Raw genomic sequence first — 25,019 nt, 5'->3', positions numbered from 1 at the left:
CCAAGAAACTGCAGATCGAAGTACGGCCATTTAGTTGTTGCTATTTTTGACTTAGCTTTTTGGTCCATACATTGGATAATTCCTTATATTTAAATTTTCTATATGTATGTTTATCATGATTGTATTAATACACGTAATAATGGTATTACGTGTGTTTAAATACCACGCCCCTTAACATCAGCTGTTGGAAATGTTGGATGTTTTAAGCACCTTAGTGTCTAACGCACGTTGTGTTTGATCATGTTGTTAGATTATGACTTCTGAGTGCAAACTGCCACGTTGTCATCAGACACAATTTTAATCTCCCATTTTTACAAATGGTTAGAGTTCACATGAACAAGTAAGACTACCAAACACTAATTATATATGCAGTTGACCAAGGGACTGTCCTCCCACTACATGCCCCTACCTTGGAGATTAATGGCCACCCTCTTCGATTAGGGCAGTGGAGAAGACAAGGAGAAGGGGAGGTGGTTAGGGCCAGGAGAGCGTGCCTGGGGCCAAATGCTGCTGCAGCAGCCATGGGAAGGAGAGAAAAACACCTGTCCTCCTGGGCTACTCTTAAACTTTCATAAATCCAATTATCTTGGAATGTGTTCAGTAAGTGGAACAAACACAAAATGTGGATTTGGCTTTTAACTCCCCAATTCTGTGCCCTTAATTAGCTCACTGAAGTCCAAGAATAATTTGAGGACTCTAACGGCACATTCTCATTTCGCAGAGAAGTCTGTAGGGTTGAATAAGTAGAACTTGTCTGTACTCTGGGTGAAGCCAGGGCTGGAGGAGAGGATGGATGGAAGATGAGGATGCAACAGTCATCACTTCTGCAAGGATGGTCCCCCTTGGGTGATCTCATCTAACTGGGTCTTGGGAGAACTTTCTTTCGGGAGAGAGGTATCATGACTGTTGTTTTTCCTAATAAAGAAGCTGGGACTCGAAGACATTTGGCACCCCTAACTTTTCCAGTTTTAGGTGGGGTGAGGGGTTTGTAGTTTGTCTCCTCAGCCAGACTGTAAGCAGTTAGAGGACAGGATGTCTCAGTGCTGCATGCTGTCCCCACCCCCAGGATTTGATGGAGTGCCTCACACAGACCTGCACTGGGTGCTTGTTGAGCAGTTAACGTTGAAAACAGGATTCAAGCCAAACTCTTGAAACCATATCTTCTGTCTTCCAGGCTTGTCCTTGACAAATATTTTTCCCCCCAAGAGCCTAAATAGTTTTCAGTATCACTTTATCACTTCTCCTTTGTCATTTTCAGCATCTGAAGAACATTCCAGGATGTTACTTTTTATTCCTCTTCTCTTGTTTCTCCTCCTTTTATGAATTGATGCTGGGAGTGGAAGTAATACTTGGGTTTCAGCACTAGGGCTGGGGGAAGGATGACAGGATATTTTTTTCCTGTGTGAACTGTTTATGCTATTATAAAGAATGTAGCATTTTAGAGGAAACAAGCCAGGAGTGAACCACTATTATTCTTTGCCCGTTCTAATTTACAAAAACAAAAATGCTTCTCTTTCTGGTAGCATACAACTGCCAACAACCCAAAATGAAGTTGCTTAGAGATGTAAGACCCATGACTGCCATTTGCCTTAGCTTCCTGACATCTTGGAGGCAACCCCAGGAGCTCTGGCTGTTCTAGCTGTTCAAAAATCTCCCCGGGACTCAGGGGTGCATTCAAAGGTAAGCTCCAGTTCTCTTTGAGAGGGCAACATTTCCCTGACCAAGTCATGAATATAACCCTTCTACCCACAGAGTTTCTGTTTTAACTTTGCCCCTCACTACATTGACAGAGTCCACACTCACATATCATCGAAGATAAGTTTCTGCCTCTTGCAGTCCCTGTGGCCGTTGGAACCTGGAGACCATGGCTCTGTTTGTGGCCGTGACTTGTGGAGAACGTTTTCGGAATTGTTGTGAGCGGCTTTCTAAACAAAAAACAACACACCAGTCTTTTCAGAAACTGGCCACCTGGCTGAAAGAACAACCCACTGTTTTGTGTTCTCTGTTAGAACTGATGATCCCTTTGTTTAAATACAGAAAAAGAAATACATGCATTCCAGTTCTCATGCTGAGGGCTTTCATGTGTGTTGTCAAATGTCATTCTTTTTTTTTTTTTTTTTAATTTTTAACATTTATTTATTTTTGAGGGGAGGGGAGGAGCAGAGAGACAGAGATACAGAATCTGAAGCAGGCTCCAGGCTCTGAACTGTCAGTGCAGAGCCGGACGCAGGGCCTGAATTCAGGAACTGTAAGATCATGACCTGAGCCAAAGTCGGATGCTTTACTGACTGAGCCACCCAGGCATCCTTCAAATGTCATTCTTATAACAGTATCAAAAGGGAAGTTCTTGGGGAGCCTGGATGGTTCAGTTGGTTGAACTTCTGATTCTTGATTTCAGCTCAGGTCTTGATCTCAGGGTTGTGAGTTCAAGCCCCGTGTTGGGTTCTGTGCTAGGCATGAAGCTTACAAAAGGGAAGTTCTTAGTGGCCCACTCTCACAGATCCAGAAACTGTGGCTGGCTGAAGTTAAGTAACTTGCTCAAGCTCAAATAACTACTATGGGTGAGGTCTAGGGCTTAGGACTCAAGCCCCTTCTTTCCCCAGTTGGCCAGACCAGTGGTTCTCTAAGGTGACTCTGCATCAGAATCATCAGGGGGTTCCATCAACACACAGACAGCTGCTCCTCTGACCCTGAGTCTAATTTAGGTGTGTGGAGTGGGGCCTGAGAACACCTCATTTCTAGCAAGTTCCAGGTGATGCTAATCCAGGAACCAAGGTTTCAGAACTGCTGAGCTATACCCTTGCAAAACAGAAGTCATTCAGGTCACAAAATGGACTGATTCTCATTAGCTCTCCGTGAAGAGCACGAAAAGCCAAAGGGAATAACTAGAAATTATTTAAAATGTGTTTTTAAAAGGAACACTATAGATTTGTGGAAAAATAAAAAAAAATCATATTCCCTAGGGATTCCAATATTTATAGAACACCTATTGTGTGCTAGATCCACGGATAATAAAGCAACTGTCTTTGGTTATGAAATTCAAGTGGATTCTTCTGGAACAAACTACAGATACCCACAACACGAATGGATGAATGGAGGTAATGAAAATGTGTTGAGTGTGTACAAATGCTTCTTTAAATATGGACTGATTTTACGTGTAGAGCAAGCGTCTTTGTTGTCAGAGGACCTAGGACTCTGCATTTCCCTTGTGGCACTCGTGACAGTAATTATAGATGTGTATAATCTCCACAGCTAGACTGTGAACTTCACACAGGCATGGACTGAATCTGTTAGATCACCACTGGATCTCCGTTGCTTGACACAGTGCCTGGCACAAAGTACTTGCTCAATAAACGTCTGTTTGGTAAAAGTCTGTGATTATTTTACAATTCTCTAGACATGGTTGCTTTTATGTTAGGATCTAGAGGTGCAGATAAGTTTGTGTTTTAATTTGAAATGGTTTATTTTTATTCCAGGTTTTTCTAGTAGGGTCTTCTCAGATTCTTTGAGCCTAGAATTGAAGATAATTGCTCCCAAATAAGGGTGTATAAGTGGGTTAATTTCCTGATGTTACAAGATTTTGGCTCTTGACAGACCTACTACCAACTTTTTTACCTCTTTAATTCATGAGATAGAACATTAAATACTGCCTCCCCCATCTTTTTTCGAACAGCCCTATTCTCATGTCTCATCTCTCTTCCTGCCTCACAAAGCCCCACTGGTTTTCATAGCATGGTGACCTGAGAGAATTCGGGGAAGAATTTGGAGTTAAATAATGTGCCCCAGAGGATGCATGATCCAGGGCTACCAGCTGTTAAGTGGAGTAGCAGAAAAGAGGAACTAACATGTAGTGTTAGTTGCATAGGTATCTGTATGAGTCTGGTTCTTCAGATAGTACTGGCTCATTTAAATCTTTCTGCCACCATTTCGCAAATGAAACTGGCTCAGAGAGATGACGCAACTGGCCCCAAATCACATTTTGACTAAGATACGAAGTTAGACAGACTTGGACCCAAGTCCCCACCGTTCCCCAGGGGAGTGCAGGCAGCTGGAATCACCCTTGAGAAGGTCACTGGAAAAGGGGTGGGGGGAGGGGTCCCATACTGCAGCCACTTTACCAGTTACCAAGGGTGGAGTGGGAGTCCCACAGTTTTGGCCTGGGGTTTCAGTCCCAGATTTCTCTCTGTCCTGGGGTAAGGAATCTTTCCAAATAATAAGGTTGGTTGGTTTCAAACTCCCAATTTACATTGTCCTGGGGTAGTATTACTATGGGGCCATTTCTTTTTAGAGTGGGAAATGAAATCCTGCAAAGAGGTTTCTTAAGCAAAAGAGGCTTCAAATGCCTCCTCTGGTTTCTTCTTCTGTAGTTCTCTGTGGGAAGGGGTAAAGGGGTGTGCTCATTCACCAGGCCTTCCCAGAGCACCATCTAGGAATTCTTGAGGGACCTCAAGCATGTGTTTAGACTGTGCTGGGCTAAAGACAGATGAGTATAGGGGTGTGCTCAATTTCATTTTTATTTTTATTGGGAGAGGAAGAGAATGAACATACTGTGAGGTCTCCGGCATGAGACTGCAGCTGGTTCTCAGCCTTATGCTTTTTGTTGGAGGAGGCGGAAGTGAACAAACCGTTGCCATTTGATCTGCTGGAAGAAGTTAAGTCCTCGCTGGAGTATTTGTGTTTAGATGCATCAGACAGGGGCGAGATGGGTGACCGGAGCATTTTTTCATTTTTATTTATTGGTATTGCCAAGCTGAAAAAGGAAATCACAGTAATGGAATGTCACACAGTCAGCACAGGGAAAGGTAAATGTTTTATATATGACCCAAACCTCTCATTTAAAACCTGCTGGTAGGAAGGCGTTTATTGGGAATTATTATACCAGGAAACAATTTTATGGCATTAGGACCATAACGGACAATAAGTAAATTTTACTCATTGTTTCTTTACTTGTCTTATCAGGATGAATAATAATTCTGGTGCTAAATGACTAAGAATAATAAGATTTTCATTTTCTGAGTATTTCATCCAAGGATCTCAAAATACACAACAAACAACTTACTGTTTTCCTGACAAGCCTAAGCAGCAAGTAATGGGAAAGGCAATCAAATGATGTACAAGCGGTCTACTTCTAAAAGGACTTTTGCTAACACCTGAGCTTGTACTAATTATTATATGGAGACTAACAGAATCACAGAATAATCTGCAAAGCATATGAGGCCAACTTTCAATTGTTAGGCTTCTGGGATAAGCAGGCATTGATTCAAATAAACACAGAATAGAAAATTGTTATTAAAAATTACATTCTCTGATTCCTAGCTCCTTATTTTATCTTCAGAACTAATTGTTTATGCCAGAGGAAGACAAATACATATAATTTCACTTACATGTAGAATCTAAAAAAACAAAACAAATGAACAAACAAAAAACTGAAACAGACTCATAAATACAGAGAACAAACTGGTGGTTGTTGGACAGGAGGGAGGTGTGGGTAAAATAGGTGAAGGGGATTAGGAGGTACAGACTTTCAGTTATAAAATAAATGAGTTGCGGGGATAAAAAGTCAGTAACACTGTTAATAGATTTGTATGGTGACAGATGGTGACCACACTTATCATGATGAGCATTTCATAATGTTGAATCACTATGTTATATAGCTAAAACTAACATAATACTGTATGTAAACTATAATTCAATTAAAACAAAAAATAAAAAAAAGAATGAAACTATTGTCTATGTCTGAATATAACTCCCCCCCCCCGCCCCCCCAAATTAACCATCAGAAAAGGGAGTCACTTGTGTTTGAATCTTTGCAATGTATGTTATATTGATAGGGCTCTCTCCATTACTTTGCCCTGAAAAAAAAAACAAACAAAAAACAAAAAACTGAGGAAAGATACAATAACCTGAAATAAACTCAAACATTGTTAATTTGGGATGCTCACAGAAGTCACTTGACAAAGCCAGTTTAAAAAAAAAAAAAGGTAAATCTATTTAACAAAGACTTAGTCACTATTCCTGCAGTCATTACTTCTTAATTGCATGTGTTGGCTATCACTGCAAACAAGCCATTAAAGTCACTTCAAAAAGCAATTTCCTTAGTTGGTGGTCACAGTGTAGAAATTACAAACACAGGCCTCTAGAACAGATAATAAAGCCAAGGTTCTTAATGTTAAAGTAACAAGGTTCTTAGTGTTATGCAAATAGATCTGTGTAGGGGTAGAATTTCTGGTGATAGCTTTCTGGTACAAAAAATACCATGCATCTAACAACGCAGAAGTGAGAAGATGTGTTCTGGAAAACTCCCTCGGGCAAGTCAAAAGTGGCTCAGTTGATGATGACAAAGACACTGATGCTGAAGATAGATGTGACCAGTCTATATATAATTGTGTCTTGACATGTGAGTGAAGAAAGTCATGTTTATAAATTTCTATTATTTTTCATATTATGTAATTTTAAATGCTCATAGAAAACTAAATTATACATTAAGTGTTGTCACGGACATAGGATTATTTCTTCATCATTATAAGTTTACATATTCAAGCTGACCAAAAAAGCTTTCTTGGATATCCTCTTTGGGATAGGTGATCACCTTACTCCAGAGGTACATTGACCACCTTTCCTAGAAAGAACTCAAAGTACTTTTATATGCAAGTGTCATTATGTATCATAAATAAAACTATCAGAGCCAGCAGGCTCTGCCAGGCAAAGGCTCTAGAGCAAGAGTTCCTGGGGTTTGTGAACTTGGATGGAAAAAGTTACATCTTCATTTTCATTAACTTCTCACTGAAACTGAACATTTCCAGAGTAGTGGTTTAGCAGGAGTATTATTAGCAATGCCTGTGATTGTGTCATCAGGAGAAATCACAGACATTTTTGTGTCATGTTCCAGTTGTTGCAGACAACTTGAAATATTGTTTATATTCATCGCTACTTAGATATCATGGCAGTTACTAGATCTGCTAGAAAGATTTTCAGTGCATTAAGAAAGAAGCATGTATAGAACCATATCGCACATTTAAGACATTTTGGAACCACACGTCCCCCATTTGCATTTTCTCAGTATTTTGGGATACCACCCGCTAGGCACAGAGCACTGTGGACTAGGCCAGCTCGCGTCTGCACGCTCCCTCTTGCTCAGACCTTCAAGAGTCCTCGCCTTCCTTCCCAAGGTGACTCTGACACTGCAGTGGGCTGGTGCTCGTGTGCCCTCGCTCTCCAATTTCCTCTCTGAGTTTTAGTACTGCTCTACATCTTCTCCTAACCTTTCAGTTTACATTTTTATGTGTTGTGCTGAAACATTAATCTCCCCTTAAAAATTCCATGTACACAGTCAGGGAGAGTGAGGAGTGTCTTAGCAGAGGAAAAGTGGTTTCTGAGCTGTGGTATTTCTAAATGGAAAGAGCTTCTATGACTGATGATAAGCTACTCACTTCTAATAAATATCAGGGACCTTGCCTTGCTAGAAAGCCATTTGTCATGGAGGGGATTTGGTGCAAAGTGGGTCCATCTGGAACCCCTTTAGAGGAGTGACTGGGTGCCATTTAACCTTGGAGACACAGATCCTATCTAATGCCACAGTTTTAGTCTATATCCAAGAGACTCCACCCAAGTGTATATTTCTTTGTCCCTCTGTATAATAAGCTCACTGTTCTTACAGGTTTAGTGGCTATTAAAATCATGGTTTGAAAATTTAGTTACTGAGTTTTCAGAGGGAAAGTGTGTCTTTGAGAGTACAGAACTGAGTGTTAACTAGTAACCGGTCTTTTGTTACAGAGAAGTACTGACTCTGTACCTGGGGCTGTGACATGAGCACACATTCAGGCATAATTATTAGCCTTAGTTTAAATCAGGAGAATCAAGTCTAAAGACCCAGACCAGAGCAGTCATTGAACAATCGGACTCTCCTCCAATATGATACATGACTTTCAGACCCAGAGATCCTTCCAGCTCACTGTAACTCCGGTGGAACATGCATACCTGTTGATGTTCATGCTGCAGTGGTTTGCGGATAAAGTATTATTGGCAGAGGCAGTCAGTCGTGAAGAGCTCTCTTTCTCTCCCTGGGCCTTCTTGACCTCCCTATAGTCATCTTCGTTGTCACACTGCATGGGAATAAGCAAAAACGAATCAGCTTTGGATTTCAAGGGATCATAATAGATCCCATCACAACCTTCCACACAGCGAGGGCTCCTGGGAGGCCAGCTTACTCGGCTTCTCTGGAAGAGTATCCCAAGCAGCAGTATGGTTGCAACGTTCTTGCCTCTGTTCTAGGTTCCCAGTCAGCTCCTCCACCAACAAGGATGAAATCTGTCAGTTTTACTGTTGACAGTTTATTGAGAGGAAGAGCGTGACACCATGGTCAACATTAGGGAGGGAACAATGTGAATGATGAAAATTGGTCTACCATCAACACATCTGAATCAGCTCTCCAAAAAAGACCTGTTCTTTTTTTTTATTTTTATTTTTTAAATATTTTTTTAATGTTTATTTATTTTTGAGAGAGAGACAGAGCATGAGTGGGGGAGGAGCAGAGAGAGAGGGAGACACAGAATCCAAAGCAGGCTCCAGGCTCTGAGCTGTCAACACAGAGCCCGACGCGGGGCTCGAACCCACGAACTGTGAGATCATGACCTGAGCCGAAGTCGAATGCTTAACCGACTGAGTCACCCATGTGCCCCCAAAAAGACCTGTTCTGAATTGACACTGCACCTTCAGTGTCTCTCATTTTGGCATTTCTTGGTATCTGAATAAAGTATGACAACCGTGTCCCGGGCTTAATGCCATAATGGCTTTTATGAATTTCAAGCAAAGGTTGTTACCTCTTGGTGTCTTAATTCTAGTGAACAATTACTATCCATGACATCTTACAATCCTTAATGTACCCTTTTAGAAAATAGTATTTTGATTGAATTCTTGTTTCCACAATCGTGTTTATACGTGTATTAGGGTGCAATGGCAAATGCACTCAACAAAGCTCCACTGCTGGTGAGAAAGTAGAAACACAGTTAACAGTATATTTAGGGCTCTCAGCAGTGTTTTCCAGGAGACAAGCACTGGCTTCCAAGATAGAAAGACTTTGGCCTCTTTCTAGCTGGGATTGTCACACAGCCTCTGTCACAGGATCCCAGATGCTCACACTGAAACTGTACCCAGGGAAGGCCCAAACCAAAGCTCTGAATCTCCATTTCTGCTCCAGGGTTCCAGCAGGGCTAGACTCTGCACCTTTGGTAGCTGGGTCTGTAGTGTCCCAGTACTGGGGTCTTAATACCCCAAATGCTTAGGGAAGATTGCTATGAAAATGTTCTTTCACTTCTCTGTATCTGTATTTAATGACGATTCATTAGATTTTACGAGGAGAGATGGGTGTCAGGCTTAGTGTAAATGAAATTTCCTAAGTTAAGAATTTTAAAAAGGCCATGAGTAATAAAATTACTTAAATATAGAATATTATAGAATTTGTATGTCTTTCTGCACATCTCTATGTATGCTTATACAGCTATATGTATTTTCAATATATGTTTATCAATTTCTAGATGTGTACATTTTTTTTTAACGTTTATTTATTTTTGAGACAGAGAGAGACAGAGAGAGACGGGGGAGGGTCAAAGAGAGGGAGACACAGAATCTGAAACAGGCTCCAGGCTCTGAGCTGTCAGCACAGAGCCCGATGCAGGGCTCAAACTCACGGACTGCGAGATCATGACCCGAGCCGAAGTCAGCCGCTTAACTGACTGAGCCACCCAGGCGCCCCATCTAGATGTGTACATTTCTTATATAACTATGTTTCTCTCTCTCTCTCTCTCTCTCTCTCTCTCTCTCTCTCTCTCTCTCTCTTTCCATCAGTCTATCCATTTACCCATCAATCCAACATGTAATGGGAGGGTGGGGTATCTAGAGGGAAACAGGGGGGAAGAGGGGTAGGGAAGTAGTGAGCCAACTCATATTATATGAATGATATGGCCTGAATTATCTGATGATTACATCACTGAATTATATGGTCTGAACCTTATACCACCTCTGCAAAGATATCACTACTTCACAAACGAAGAAAGTAGAAGTACCGAGAAGGTAAGGTCACCTGATTATTTTTACCCAGAAGGCTGGTGCCAACTATATCAAAAAGACAACAAAAGTAAAAATAAACAAGTAGGACTATATCAAACTGTGATAAAGCTTCTGCACAGCATAGGACACCATCAATAAAACAAAAAGGCAACCTACAGAATGGGAGAAGATATTTGTAAATACATATCTGGTAAGGAGTTAGTATCTAAAACATATAAAGAACTTATACAACTTGATTGCTAAAACGCAACCCAATTAAACAATGGGCAGGGAATCTGAACAGACATTTTTCCAAAGAAGCCATACAGATGGCCAACAAAGAAATGAAAAGATCCTCAATATCACTAATCATCAGGCAAATGCAAATCAAAACCACAGTAAGATCACTTCATACCTGTCAGAATAGCTAAAATAAAAAACTCAAGTGTTGGCAAGGATGTGGAGAAAAGGGAATCCTCCTGTACTGTAGGTGGGAATGCAAATTGGTACAGCCACTGTGGAAAACAGTATGGAGTTTCCTCAAAAAATTAAAACTAGAACTACCATATGATCCAGTAATTCCACCTTGTGTATTTATCTGAAGAAAAGGAAAATTACTAACTCAGAAAGATATTATTCAACCCCATGTTCACTGCAGTATTATTCACAACAGCCAAGACGTGAAAACAACATAAATGTCTATCAATTGATGAATGGATAAAGAAGATGTGGGGTGTGTGTGGGTGTGTGTGTATCTATATCTATATGTAACTATATGTACAATGGAATATTATTTAGTCATAAAAAATGAAATCTTGCCATTTGTAACAATGTGGATGGAACTTGAGGGCATTTTACTAAGTGAGATAAGTCAGACAGAAAAAAAGATAAATACCATATGATCTCACTTAAATGTAGAATCTAAAAACAAAACCCCCCAAACTAAAAACAGCCTGAGTTTATATATAGAGAATAGGCAGGTGGTTGCCTGAGGTGGAGGGTAAGAGGTGGGAAAATGGGAGAAGGAGGTCAAAATATAAAAATTTCCAGTTATAAAATGAATAAGTCAGGGAGATATAATCTACAGCACAGTGACTATAGTTAACAAGAACATTCTCATGAAAAAAAATTGTAGCTATGCATAGTGATGGATATTAACTGGACTTCTTGGGATAATCATTTTGCAATATTTAGAAAAACTGCATTGTTGCATTATACACCTGAAACTAATATAATGTTATGTCAAGTATACCTCCAAAAATAAAACTGAAAAAAAAAAGCAAGAAAAGAGTAATGTGATAAAGTATCAAAGTAGAAAACATTTCCCTGGGTGTCAAAGTCTCTCTCTTGACCTATCATGGTGGTGTTTATTTATCATTTCATCTTGTGTTCCTTGAGGCATGGGGATCTGAGGGGGTGCAGGCCGACTGAAGTGTCTGGGGCTGGTCCTACAACTGTATGCATGTGCGTGGCCCAACAGTAGAGGTTTCCCCCTGCCTGCCAGTTATATAGGGATGAGGATGTACAGTTAGGCATTTCCCCTTTCCACAGTCCAACGCCAAACCCAAGGTGAACCTGCAACCACTAAGAGATTGTAGTTCTCCCCTGAGACCATTCAGGCCCCGGGTTAGAGTTGGGTGAGATGCCTATCTTGACCCTGACTATCACTGCACCTGTGCCTTGGCCTCTGGGGACTTGGGGGTGCAGCACAGGTCCTGGAAGGAGATGGGGACTGGACATGCTTCACCATGTTGCCAGAAGTATTTCAGTATGGGAGTGATGATGAAAACTTTCCCTGTATGCAGTTTTGCTAACTTCGGAATGCAAAGGGGCCAAAGGACTGGGCAGAACCTGTCCTGGGGAAATAGGCAGGAGGTGGGGACCACATGTGAGTCACAGCTCCATGGGCCCCCAGTCATGCTCTACTGTTCCATTGCACTTCACTTAACAACACAAATTCAGAGATAAAATGAATTTCAAGGGCTCTAAATGTATAGAGCCCGTCCGGGCAGGGGCCCTGTGGGGAAACTACTACACAAACCTCAGACTAATTTTTTATTCGAAGACCCTGGAGCCAGACAGCCTGGGTTCATTCCTAGCTCTTCCCCTTATCACCTATGTGAACCTAGGGCAAGATGCTTTAGGCTTTCTGAGCTTCAGTTTCCTCATCTATAAAATGGGCATGACAAAAATATTTGGCTTATAAAGTTGCAAGGACTAAATAATTTAATATGTACAAAGTGCTTAGAGTAGCATCTCTTGTGGGGACATATGTACATTAGCTATTGTTAGTGATTTTGTCCTAAATTTGGAACCATCCATGATGTTGCAATCTTTGGTTTGTTACCCATGTTGTTTTTTGCTGTGGCCCAAGTTACTTTTGAAGGTAACAGTAACAGGAGGAGATAAAACTCCTCAAAATTGGTCCTAATTTAATTTGTGATTACGTTATTCCTGCCCTCAAAAGTCTGCAAACACTGCTGAATATCTGGGTCTGCTTCCAGATGTGTATCCAGCTCTCCCTGCACTCGAGCCACCTTTCTTACTCCATGCCTTCCTTGTTCGTCCTGTTTCCCTTTTTTGGTGCCACATCATCCTCTCTGATTACTCAGTGTTCCTCCTCTGCAGGGACCTGTTCCCAGGCCGTTCCCCCCCCCCCCCCCCCCCCGAGTTCTCTTTGGTCAAGGCTACTGGGAGCAGCCGCTGCTGGTTCTGAAACTAATGTTCCTCTCACTGGGCACATCCACACACAGCCTGGTGTCTGGCACTTCTGTTTCATGTTTCACCCCAGTCACAGCGTTAAATTCTATGAAGCTATTTGGCTTCGTAGTCCATGATTGATCAATGCCACTCGATCACTTCCAGCAAAGGGTGGGATTCACCATGTGTTCAGCTTTTCTACTGGCCCCGCATCGAGCTTGCCTCTGCACATGCTTGATAAAGATTTTCTGTATGCCCACTTCACCATGCAGTGGGACAGGGCTTAATTATAATGATAAAACGGGGATATTAATGGTGTTTCCCTCATCAAGTGGTTCTAAGGATGTAACTGAGTTAATCTGTGTCAAGTACGTATGTGGCATATACAAAGTACTATAGGAAAGTTTGTTGAGTAGGACACACATAAAACTGCTGCCTGTACGTTGCGGGCCAGCAGCCCATGTGGGCTTTAACACCTCCCCACAACTCACAACACAAGGGAAAGCCCTCCCTGCCTGCCATGCCCTCAGCCCCAGGCCTACCTTGCGTTTCCTCTTGGATTTTGGCAAAGCCTTTTCGGCAGGAGTGTCAGATGGATGGCTGGGCTGTGCACTCTCAGCGTCCTTGGCTGCAGGAGCATTCAAGACCCCCGGCTCCTGGGGCAGGTGTTCTGGGATCCTGGACAGGAGGGTCAGGTCAATTTTGACCCAGAGAGACCTGACCTCATCACTGTCCTTCAAGGGGGAGAGAAGTTCATTCCGGCCGAAAGGGACCAGTGTGTAGAACTGCTCCTCCAGCTCCTTGGCAATGTCACTGGTGGTCCTGGCGTTGATGGAGCCTACGGGGGCCCGGGGGCCCCCACCGCCGCTGATGCTGTTGGCAGCCTCCTTTAGTCTCTGCTCACTCCCCGAGGCGGCGGCTGCGGCGGCCACGGCCTGCGCTTTGGACAGAGGGTATTCCTCCTGCTCCGATTCCAGGTCTGAGTCCGAGGAGGAGGACGAAGACGACGACTCTGTCTCTATGAACTCCTTGGATTTGGGGACGATGCGGCTCAGCCCCCGCGTGCGGCGCTTCTCGCAGGTCACGGAGGAGCGCAGCTCCTTGCGGTGGCTCGTTCTGCTGTTGCCGCAGGGCCTGGTTTTGGCGGGCTCCGGGGGAATCACCACGCTTGCCCCCAGCGCGTCGGCGGCTGCCGGCTCCTCGGGCCGGTGGCAGTTGGCACCGTCGCCGGCAGAGGTCCTCTCCGTGCGCCTGGTGGGCTTCTTGCCCGCAGACCTCCGCGCAGGCGCGGGTGCGTTCTCGGCGGGTGTGCCGGGTACAGCGGGCGGCTGGGCCGCTGTGGTCACGGCCACGGCCACGGCCGCAGGCGGAGACTTCTGCTTCACTCCTTTGCTCCCCGGGGCCTTGTTCGCTGTCCTCGGCCTCTGCTCCTCCTTGCAGGTGCTCTTGAGGTCCTTCTCTCTCAGGCTGGTTTGGCAACCGTCGGGAAGTTTCCCACAGTCCTGCACTTCGTCTTTGGCCGGGGTGTAGTATTGATTGCTCTCTGGCCCGTGGCTTTCATTTTGGATCAGGATAGGCGGCTTGTGGGGATTAACTTTGTTCAGCCATTTATCCAGCTGCCACTTGTTAGAGGACGCTGGTTCGGCCTGAAAGCAGAAAACCGGCAACAAACAGAACATCTTTTATTAGACTTACTTAAAACGGGCTTGGCTGTTTTTAATCTTCACTTACCCCCTAGGTGTGTGCGCAGAAAAACAACGGGCTGTGAGCAGAAGGAAAACGGAAGCAGTTGGTGTGTGTAGTGAAGCTGCATCAGCACACAGGATGGGGGGGTGGGGGCCCTTTTCTGTCCCACTGAATATGTCAGTGCAGTAGTATGAAGGGTATTTGGAAAAAATAAGGAGAGAGCCCCGTGCTTAATGAGAACCCATTTCCAGCACTTTTGAGTGTTACACAATGTATATTTCTTATAATTATACACACATACCTAGACTTGAGATTTCAAGGAAAGTTAACTGGGGAATAGTTTGGGGGCCCTGAGTATTAAAGCACTCATTTTTTGTTAAGACTAAAAAATTTAGAGGAAATTAAAAGAGGGGGCTAGGGGTGCCTGGATTGCTCAGTCGGTTAAGCGTCAGAGTTCAGCTCAGGTAATGATCTCACGGTTTGTGGATCTGAGCCCACATCAGGCTCTGTGCTGACAGCTCAGAGCCTGGAGCCTGCTTCAGATTTTGTGCCTCCCTCCTTTTCTGCCCCTCCCCCATTCATGCTCTATTTCTCTCACTCTCAAAAATAAATAAACATTTTAAAAAATTAAAAAAAAAAAGAGGGGGCTAAGTGGAACCTATAATCCCAAGCAATTAACATATGATTTACATGGTGAAGGCAAGTAGGGCACAGTCATTTAACAGTAGAAGCTATAACTTTGGGGAGATGGCTTGTTTAGTGGTAGAGAGCTCCTGATTCAAAGGGAACTCTGTGTGCCCCATATGCTTTGGCAGCTGGACTTGGTTAGTCCATCTTCAGCTTGCTTCTGTCCCACTTTGCTGGAAGTGTTTCAGACACGGAAGTGACGGTGGAAACTTCTGCACACAGTTTTGCTAACTTAGAGCAAATCACAGACATTATAGATTTTAAACTTTGCCACATGGATTGGTTCCAGGGAGTCAATGAATGCCCTGAAACAGAATGTGAAATGCTGTGTGGATACATTTTTCTGAGAGAGGTCTACAGTTTTCATTCAAGTCTCTAGGTATCTATGGCTCATGAAAAGGTTATGGCTTATAAAAAGGGAATAAATGCTGTTGATTTCTTTTATTATTATTATTATTTTAATATTTATTTAGTTTTTGAGACAGAGAGAGACAGAGCATGAACGGGGGAGGGTCAGAGAGAGAGGGAGACACAGAATCCGAAGCAGGCTCCAGGTTCTGAGCTGTTGGCACAGAGCCTGACGCGGGGCTCGAACTCACAGACCGTGAGATCATGACCTGAGCTGAAGTCGGACGCTCAACCGACTGAGCCACCCAGGCGCCCCAATGCTGTTGATTTCTAATAAAAGTCCAATATCCAGTATCTATGATTATTAATAGAACATAGGTGTATTGGTAAGTGTAAAGCTTTAGCCAGAGTGTTTTCAATTTGTGAAAAGTGAAATGGGAAAATATTTTCACTATTTAAGGTGATGTATTTTTCCTTCCCTGTGGCCTCCCATGCTCTGAATTTGTGGCATCCATTGTTTCAGGAGACCAGTTTCTAGCCCAGACTAAAAGAAGACATTGCTTAATTTTGCATTTCAAATTTGATTGGCTAAAGTCCAGAGCAAGTCAGGCTTCCTTGCAGGCGAAAAACTTTTTTTAAAAAAAATTTTAACATAATAATTTCTAAAAGCTTGCTTTTATGAGTCAAAATTTGTCTTTCAACAGAGAGGTCCAGATTGAGAGCGGAACTTGGGGCATAAGCACATGCTGCAAGGATCTGAGGGGAGTGGGGCAGGCAGTCTTGTCCCCGGCTGGGGCTGGGGGAGTCTGGGACATAGCTTAGGACATGGAATGCCTTCGATGGGCCAGAGGAGCCTGGGGCGAAGATGAGAGGATACAGAGTGTGGGCACCAGGCACTGGAGCTGTGGCAGGGACCATACACATCCTGCTGGTTGCCCCAAAATAGATGAGACCAACTGCACTTTGGGGAACACTAGCACAAGGTTTCCAGAGACTGGGAAGGACAAGTGATATTTCAGTAGGGACCAGCATGAGAATCTGGGGCCCCTCTCCCAGGGCAGTGAGGATGGAGAGGCTTTGCCCTGGGACACAGGTGTGGGAGGTGAAACCCTCATGGCCTCAATGAGGAGTCTGGCCTTCGACTTGACTTTTTGCTTCGTTGGTTTTCATGTACCAAAAGGACCAGGGCTCTATAGCAAGATGCAAAAGAACAAAAAGTTATCATTTTGCACCTCTGGGTTGTTCTGCATAAATTCTGACCTCACCTTATTTTGGCTTCTCCAGAGAAAGGGAGCACAGGAACCCTAAGAGCACACCTCGTACATACTGTGGGAGATGCATGCAAGACAGAAAGCAGGACAGCAGGACACAGAACAGCTTTGTGGCCAATGGGAAGCCCTCGCATTCCCTGTGTTTAGCTGAGTGTGGCTGAAAGCTCATGTGGTGGCAAACAATTTATGGCTTCTGACAGTGTGTCCTCCTTGCCCCGTATTTCCCTCACTATGTGACCACTGGCAAGTCAGTGACTTGTGTGCCTCAGCTTCCCTAGTGTCATGGGACACGGTCAATACTAATGGATGCTGAAGGGGCCTCTGGCAGAAAGGGGACACATTTTGGGAGAAGGTAAAAACATTTATAGCTGAGCATGAACTCACACTGGTCCTGCCACCATGTTTAACACTACGTCTACCTCACCCTCACCCCCGCCATCCTGAGCCTTCCACAGCCCACGTGTCTTATGTCAGAGAACACAGACAACTGCCTGTGGCCAAAAGCGCAGCTGCACATGGGGAGAGTTGCACTAAAATTTCCTGATGGGAGCATTAACAGTGAAGGGGAGAATTTCATAAATTTAGTATGGGCTCGTTGTCTGATGTGCTTTAGCGTCATTTTTTTCCTGCACTCCACAGCTGAAAACATCAGTCTAAAGTACCATTTTCAACACATCGCTAACTCACACCTCCTTTCTTAAGGATCTACAATGACCTCCTATTGCCTTTCAAAGGAAATCCAAATGCCTTGGGCTGGTTTTCAAGGGCATCTATTATCTCACAGTCCTCTTTCATTGCTGAACAACTACAATGTGCCTCCCACTTTACAGATATCATCTAATCTAATCCATACAAGTAAGAAATATTATCACCCCTAATTTGTAGATGAGGCTCAGAGAGGTTAAGAGACATGTCCAAGGCTGCAGAGCTACCAGGCACTACCAAGACTAAACCCGTATTTGCTTAAGTTTAAAGATTCTCAATAGCATACTGTTTAAGCTTGTCAAATCACTATGTTGTGCACCTGAAACTAGTGTAACATTGTGTGTCACCTACTCAAATAAAAACTTTTAGTGTTTATTTATTAGACCTAATCCGCTGCTTTGCCTGATCTCCCATTACTCACTGGCATAGCCTCATGAAAGGGGGACCTCATTCCTTTGAGAAATGTTGGTCTTCAACCTAAAATGACAGAATTAGATCTAATTTTTCGAGAACACCACTCCAAGCAATACCTGTTGGCCTTTATTATCCTCAACCACATAGTCTTTTTTGTTGTTGTTGTTGTTGTTTTTGTTTTGTCTTTTTTTTTAACTGCATAGTCTTGTGATGTTCATATTGATTTCACATGTATGCATCTTGGGTCTTCAACAAAGCCAAACACTTCTTTCAGAGGACCTGGACTCTGTTTTGTTTTGTTTTGTTTTTTTTTTGTATTGTTTGCAGTGTCTGTAACAGGTTAGGCAGGCCAATTGCTGTGCTTTGCTCCTAATAAGAACCACTTACAATGAGCTTTCACTCAAATTATATCATTTATTCCTCAGAACAGGTTTACAGATTAGGCAGAACAGGAATACCTGCCATTTTTGGGATAAGGCAGTTGTGGCCAAGGAAGCTTCAATGGTGAAGAGCTAAGTGGCAGTGGAGGAGGAAAAACTCAGGGCTTAGGGCCCTCATCTACTGGTCTGCTGGTGACTATGGTTAACTTCCTGCGGGCCGACTTCCTCAGGGTTTTTGCCTGGTGGTGCCTGTGTGCTTGCTGGCTGCTTTGTATTTTCGGTCATGACTCTCCTTCCTGATTAATCTTCCTTCTGATTCATGCACAAGCTCTCCACTGTGGATTTTAGTTCCTGCTTCATCTACATCCTTCATAGCACCCGCTGCCATGGACCCCACAGATGCCTAATTGAGGAAATGCCTGTTTAATCAATGAGTGACTTGTGTCACATTTCTGTTGATTTTTAGGAACAAGCTAAGGCAGCACTTTCCAAAATGTGCATTCAGTTCATATATTCCATGAAGAAAAGTTTCCAGGGTCAGATAAGTTTCCACAATGGAAAACAGTTTACATGAGCAATATTTAAGGGCTGGGTGTTGCCCTAAAGAGATGGGTTAAACCGACTTTATCCTGACACTCCATAAAATCATGTGACCGGGGTTTCTTTTTCCCATGTGACACCTATTACTTGTGGAATACCGCTCTAGGGAGCTCATGTACTAGCTGAGGGGGAAGGTGCTTCCCCCTGGAAAGCTCACACATGAAAGGATGCACCATGCCAGGAAAGAAGATAAAACACAAGTGAAGGAAATTAGGCTGAGAACAACTAAGCAAATATCAGGCTACCGAAAGGAGATCTGTAGTATGGAAACACTGTTCACAGCGGCTCTTCCGTGCAAGCCGCAGATATGACATTACCTATGGTGATTCATGTAAAATAAGTGCCTTTCTACAACCACAGCCATGAAGAACAGTTCAGATGAAACTTAGCTGGGCCCAGTGGGTTTCCCGTGCTGGCACGTAGAAGGGGAGCATGCAGGTGCCTTGGACCATCATGCATGCCTCCTTGTACTCCCACATGAGGATGGTACCAGCAGGTAAGTGATGGCCAGGAGCATTTTGTTCAAAGCAGCCGTATGAATTGTCTGTGCAGTGGAATGTGAGACGTGTGGATATACAGAGTCCAGTTGTCTTGTGGGGTTCAGGAAAAGGAATCTCACCGCCCTCCTTAAGATGACGTGAGCCAGCCAAGTCACAGTAAAACAGAGATGCTGGGGAGGGTCAGCCATAGAATGCTACCTCCTATCTTTGTGATTTTCATTCTGCAGACTCATTTTATTTTTAAAGGGTGTGTGTCTGTATTCATCTCAGGGAAAATGTTAAATCTTACTTTTACTCCAACTGATACATTCCTTTCCAGCAGACAGCAGTAACAGGCTTCGTGGCTAATACATAGCTTGTCACTTCTGCATTCCCTCTGCACAGAGAAGCAGGGAGTTGAAACTCTGTGGCTTTAGGCAACTTAAACTTTTAGGCCTGCTGTAGTAGACTTGTGCTCCCTTCCTTGGTGAGGGGCCCTGGATAGCTGCTGGAAACTTCCTCCACGAGAGCTTCCTTTCATCACCAAGAAGTTCAAGTCTTTGTAATTATCTCAGTGACATTTAAAAAGAATTTCCTCCAAGCACTTTATAACTGTACCTCTCTTAGATGAGGTTTAGCCTCATCCAGAAGCTCCAGGATTCACATTTCAGCATGAAAATAAGACCCAACATTCATGAATTTAACCTTCAAAGTCACAAAGAGACTGGAGGAAGGGTTGTTCATGGACACTAACACTTTTTATGTATCTCCACTGCCCTTTGCCATGTCCCTGGTACCCAGTTATTTCTTATAACTAAATATTCTGGAATTTTGCAACAAATTATAGCATTAGGATGGCTTCTCAACTCCTTATTTTGTTTCACTCCTGTACTTTTTTGTTTCAAGTTATTCCCATTAGAATGCCAGTTCCCTGAAGACAGGGACCTCTCCTGTCAGATAATTGCTGTATTCCAGAGCTAAGCCCCTTGGCAGATGCTCAGTAAATATTTGTGGAATGAACAAAATGAGTGAGTGAATGAATGAAATTATGAAGAAGGAATACCAATTTAGATTCTGGGAAAGTCAGGGTTATATCAACCTGTGGCGTTTATAGGTTGATGTTGCTAAGGGCCTTCCTGTTATATTGGGAGACAGAGACAGAAATAGAGAGAGATGGGGGAGGAGGTAAGCATCATGAAAAGGAGAGAAAAAGGCAGGAGAGATGGAGAGATGGTTTATTTTGGGACGAATGGAGAGATCTCAGTGAAGGGCAGAAAGGTACTATAGGAAATGAGCACTTAGGGGAAATTCTCAATGCTTCTGCAAAAAGCCTTAGCCTCCTGAGAGGAGGAGACTGGAAGGGGAAAAACCTGAGGGAATTTAGAAGCCAGTCTATGAACTCCAGATAAAAACACAGTTGCTTTTGGGTGTGATGATGTCGTGAGTCACAGGTACAAAGCTGGCAACGTAGATCGTGCAGGCCCTTAGCGGTGCTCCCCTTTCACTGCCAGGGTTTGCAAAAGTGACTTCGGTTTTATTTCAGAGCCTATTTAGAAATTTGGGCCCCAAAGTGGTACAGAGGGCTGTAGGCAAAAAAACTTAAATCCTATGATCCATGGTAATGCCAAATGTTTATACACCCAAGGAGAAACTGTATTTTATTCTTTCTTTAGCAATCAAAGTCTACCCTTACAGTTCCAGGGACTTGAGAAGTTTGCTTTCAACCCTCTCTCGAGAATCTCCATGCACTGAATTACTCTTTAATTTCCCCCTTTCCCCTTTAAAGTAGGAATAGCAGTGGTTTTTATTGGTACCTTATAATGCTTTTATATGAGGCACCTAAATTTTCCACATAGATACTCATCATAGCTATAAAAGGTTTCGTTATTATTTGTAGGTTGATGCTAATTTTTCTTTTTATATTTTCACAAAGAAAATGCAGTTAAGAAGGTTTTATTAATATTTATAGTCCTTGTTCCTCTAATCCGTGACAAACTGCAAAAAGGTAGGATTCTAAGCATGTCTAATCCATAACACTCCTTTGCCCCTGATTTATGGGTGGTCACTCTTCCCAGGTGGTGAACTGCCCTGCCTAGTTATTGCCTCCTAGTTATTAGGGAGACCTGATCTAGAGGTTATTTCCAGGCGGTGATGTGTACAGCATACCGAAAGTTGAGATAGAGATTTTTGGACAATGGAAGACGAAGTGTCTGTACTTCAAAGGGAGCTCTGTAATTAGGAGAACTGTAAGGAGGGGACAGAGTGGGTAAGATGATGAACCCAAACAAACCCTGACAGGCTGCCAAGCGGTGGTAGCCTCCAGGCCAGTCCCGCTTTCTGAGGAAGAGGGGTGGGGTGGGGGAGGGCGGGAGGTGTGAGAACCAGACTCCAGGGGATTTATTGTGCTCACTGAGAGAGACGCGGAGGGCGGGAGGGGCTCAGGCTCTTACCTCGGGGCTGGAGTAGTGGGGAGGCTTGCTGCCCTCACTCTCGCTGGAACTGCTCTCCGTCTCCGAGTCAGATCCCGAGCTGCTCTCTGAGTCACTGGAGGAGCTGCTGCTGCCGCTGCTGCTGCCGCTGCTGCTGCCCTTGCTGGAAGGCACAGAGGCTCTGCAGTTGGCCTGCTGGACCACGGCGCTGCCAGCCCACGAGGCCCCCGGGAAGGAGAGGGAAGGAAAACCAAGTGAGCAAACACGAAACACCACCGAGCAAGCTGTCATTCGACCAAAGGAGAGAAGAAGCACACAGGCTGCACGTCTGTCAACCATCACCTGGAACATGAAGGGCCATCATCAGGTCAATGGCCTCCTAATGGTTAAAAAAAAAAAATTATGTACATAAAAATATAATTGGGAATGAAAGCTGGTGCCCCGTGATAGCCTGGCATTAGTTATTTGGTGGCCATTTTAGAAAGGAGGGTGCTGTCATTTCAGAATGACTGTTTCTGGGAATGGCTTTGCAAATGCACCCTCTAGAATCCAATTGTCTACAAAAACGCAAGGAAATCCAAAATGCTTGAAATATTTTGTGAAGATTGAGAATGTCTGTTTGCTTTATTTTAGGAAGTGGGCTATGAGGAAGGGCATAGCATTCTTCTCTGTGCTTTCATGGCCTGCTGGAAGGTTCTGGAGACTGTGGGATCATCAAAGTTATAGTCCTGTTTCCTACCTCTTCCTGCCCATGGAGTTGACTGCTGGAGTCTTTGTAGGAGCTGGCTTACTTTATAAACAGTAACTTTCCTTTGAACTCTTTGTTAAAGAACTAAAGATCCATCCCTTACACATTTTTATATATTCCAGATTTTAAAATGTAACCCCAGTGCAGTGGCTTATAGCAATAGCATTTCAAATTTATGCTCAATATTCATATCCATTCTGAAATTTGCCAGAAGTCATTATATACTCAAAGACAACAGGAAAAATTGACACTTTCTAATGGTAATTAACCACAAAAATTCAAAGAGCACATATGCACCCAAGGAGTGCTCGAGCCAAAAAGAAAGTTTCAGTACTCACATCATATTCAACATCTTCAAAGTCCTTTATTAACTGTATTGCAACATGCCTGAATCTATTCTTTTGAGGTCAAATTCTGAACCCAGGAAATGCAGTGATCACTTTTGAATGTTGAGTCAGCAAATATCTGCTGGCCACTTCCAACTGTGACTATACTGCTTCATCAGGACTGGATATTAGTGAAGGCCAGGGGTGGGGGAACTTGTCAGCGTTTATGGCCTTAAGTGCAAAGCAGCCTGGACAAGGTGAAGGACCCTTTCACCCACCCCTTAAATCCTGGACTAGTGTTTTGCCCAAGGACAGATTCTCATAAATCCTCAGCATGGGGGCAGGAAGGGGGGTTAATATTCGCTGGAGCCTTGCTTCTTTAGAAGAATGACAAGCAACTATCTTGTAGGATACAGCGGAAAATAGAGGCATCGGTTTGAACTGCAGGGTTCGAGGAAAATGGAGCTGGAACATAACCTTCCCTAGTGGTTTTTATTTCTTTCACCAATGTCATGGTCTGTACCTACTGTCTGACAAAATTCTTCAACATCAGACAACATAGGCACATTTATGCCTTGCCTGAGCTGTAGTGGTTTCTTTACCAGACTATCGTTCGTGTCTGGTGCTGAGGGACGAATCCTGGATCTTTAGAAAAAAGGTGGGGAAGGGAAAGTTAACGATCAAAGGGCTGTAATATTTCTTCCTTTCTTTATGAACCAAAATCCATTTTTCCTGTACAGATGGCTACTATCAGTGGGGTCATAAAACAAACAAACAAAAAAGGCTATAGATCCTGACCAAACATGAACATCTGAGATCCATAATAGTTTGTCAGTAGGCCCCCAAAACACTGGGGGAAAAACTCCAAACAACTAAACAATACCACTTCCCCAAAATACAACCCCCAACCTTAAAACTCAAAACAAAAACAAAAACAAAAACCAAACCCCCAAAGCAACACATATTGGAAGAAAGAGATAGGTCTCCCTGCCATACTTTGGAATGGCATTTGCTGAAGATGGGGAAATTATGATGAATAAAGAGCATTTTGATTGATTTTATATGATGGTCAAAGGCTTTGATCACTGAGCAGTACATTCTACTTGCTTTAATTCAAACAACAAAAACATGTGATGCTGGTGCTGTGTGTACCTGGGCGTTGTGTGTGCGGCAGAAGCAGCAATGTGTGTGCAGTTCCCTGGGGCCTGCACCACAAAGTGATTGACTGTCTTTTGAAAAGCGGCACTTTAATTTCTGAGAAAATGTCCATTAAACAGTTACCATGCTGCCTTCCTTTTATGACTGCTGTCCTGGAGTAATGAGACATACTAGCCCAAGGAGAGAGAATCTCTGATCTGAAGAAGACGGGCAGAAAAGCCTTATGCTTTTATGTTTTCCTTCCTTAAATTAGGAAATTCACTTAAAATGACAGTTTTACTGGCATAACTATTATTTGTTTTGAAAACAGTTGAGACAGCCAGGACTTTTAGGTTTTCCTTCGTGCTTTGGTTGTGAGGCTGTGAGGCTTACCATGCTTCTGGGGTCAGAATCAAATATATTCATGTTTCAATGGTCTGGGTAGAGAATATGTCACCAGAAACAATCCATGTCAAGGATGGGAGCCTGGAAAGACTGTCATGGCTCCAGCTGAGGGATCAAGATAACTATTCTAACCTCCATGAAGGCTGTTCCAGTAACTAGTCTTAGTGCAGGTCCTTGAGGGACAGTTAGTCGATCTGGCCCTGGCATAACGAATGTTATAGCCATGAATGCAGGAAGCTGCTTTGTTTCTGTGGGCTGCTGCAGCAGGGAGGGGAGGGGGCACAACAGAGGAGGAAGCTGGGGACCGTCTTCACTGCAGACTAATATTAATATAGAAGGCTGAGAGCAGTTAAACTAGGAGGGCTCTTGGGAGTCATGGAATCGAGAAGATGGAAAAAGACGTACCAGAAAGACCTTCTGGAAAGAAGACTTCAGGCTTAACATATTTGAAGTTGCAAACTGAGCATGTTAGTGTGCCAACTAGTTGTCATGTTTCCATACCAAAGATATTAAAAAAATATGAACTTAACTAAAAATTAACTTTTTCCTAAAATGATAACACAGATCGGTTGACATGATGACACAGCCCTGGACGATATTTAGGAGAGCTTTTGACCTCTATGTCATTTCAGGAAGACAGTGCCATTGAGTCTGCAGATG

The 25,019-nt window shown here is 43.4% G+C and overlaps 1 protein-coding gene across 7 annotated transcripts in view; it reads right to left on the bottom strand.

Moving 5' to 3' along the window:
- AFF3 (AF4/FMR2 family member 3) overlaps positions 1 to 25,019 on the bottom strand; it is a 571,747-nt gene that overhangs the window by 28,153 nt on the left and 518,575 nt on the right. For all 7 annotated transcript variants that reach the window (XM_045054068.1, XM_045054069.1, XM_045054070.1 and 4 more), the window contains 5 exons: positions 21,765 to 21,951; positions 13,287 to 14,390; positions 7,978 to 8,102; positions 4,549 to 4,750; positions 1,804 to 1,925 (listed from right to left, as the gene is read on the bottom strand). In XM_045054068.1, coding sequence (XP_044910003.1) covers positions 1,804 to 1,925; positions 4,549 to 4,750; positions 7,978 to 8,102; positions 13,287 to 14,390; positions 21,765 to 21,951 — 1,740 coding nt within the window. The remainder of the gene's footprint in view (positions 1 to 1,803; positions 1,926 to 4,548; positions 4,751 to 7,977; positions 8,103 to 13,286; positions 14,391 to 21,764; positions 21,952 to 25,019) is intronic.

The sequence above is a fragment of the Felis catus genome, chromosome A3 (assembly GCF_018350175.1).
Source record: "Felis catus isolate Fca126 chromosome A3, F.catus_Fca126_mat1.0, whole genome shotgun sequence".
NCBI classification, from domain to species: Eukaryota; Metazoa; Chordata; class Mammalia; order Carnivora; family Felidae; genus Felis; species Felis catus.
The sequence above is the reverse complement of the archived record's forward strand: the minus strand, read 5'-3'. Positions and strand labels throughout refer to the sequence as shown.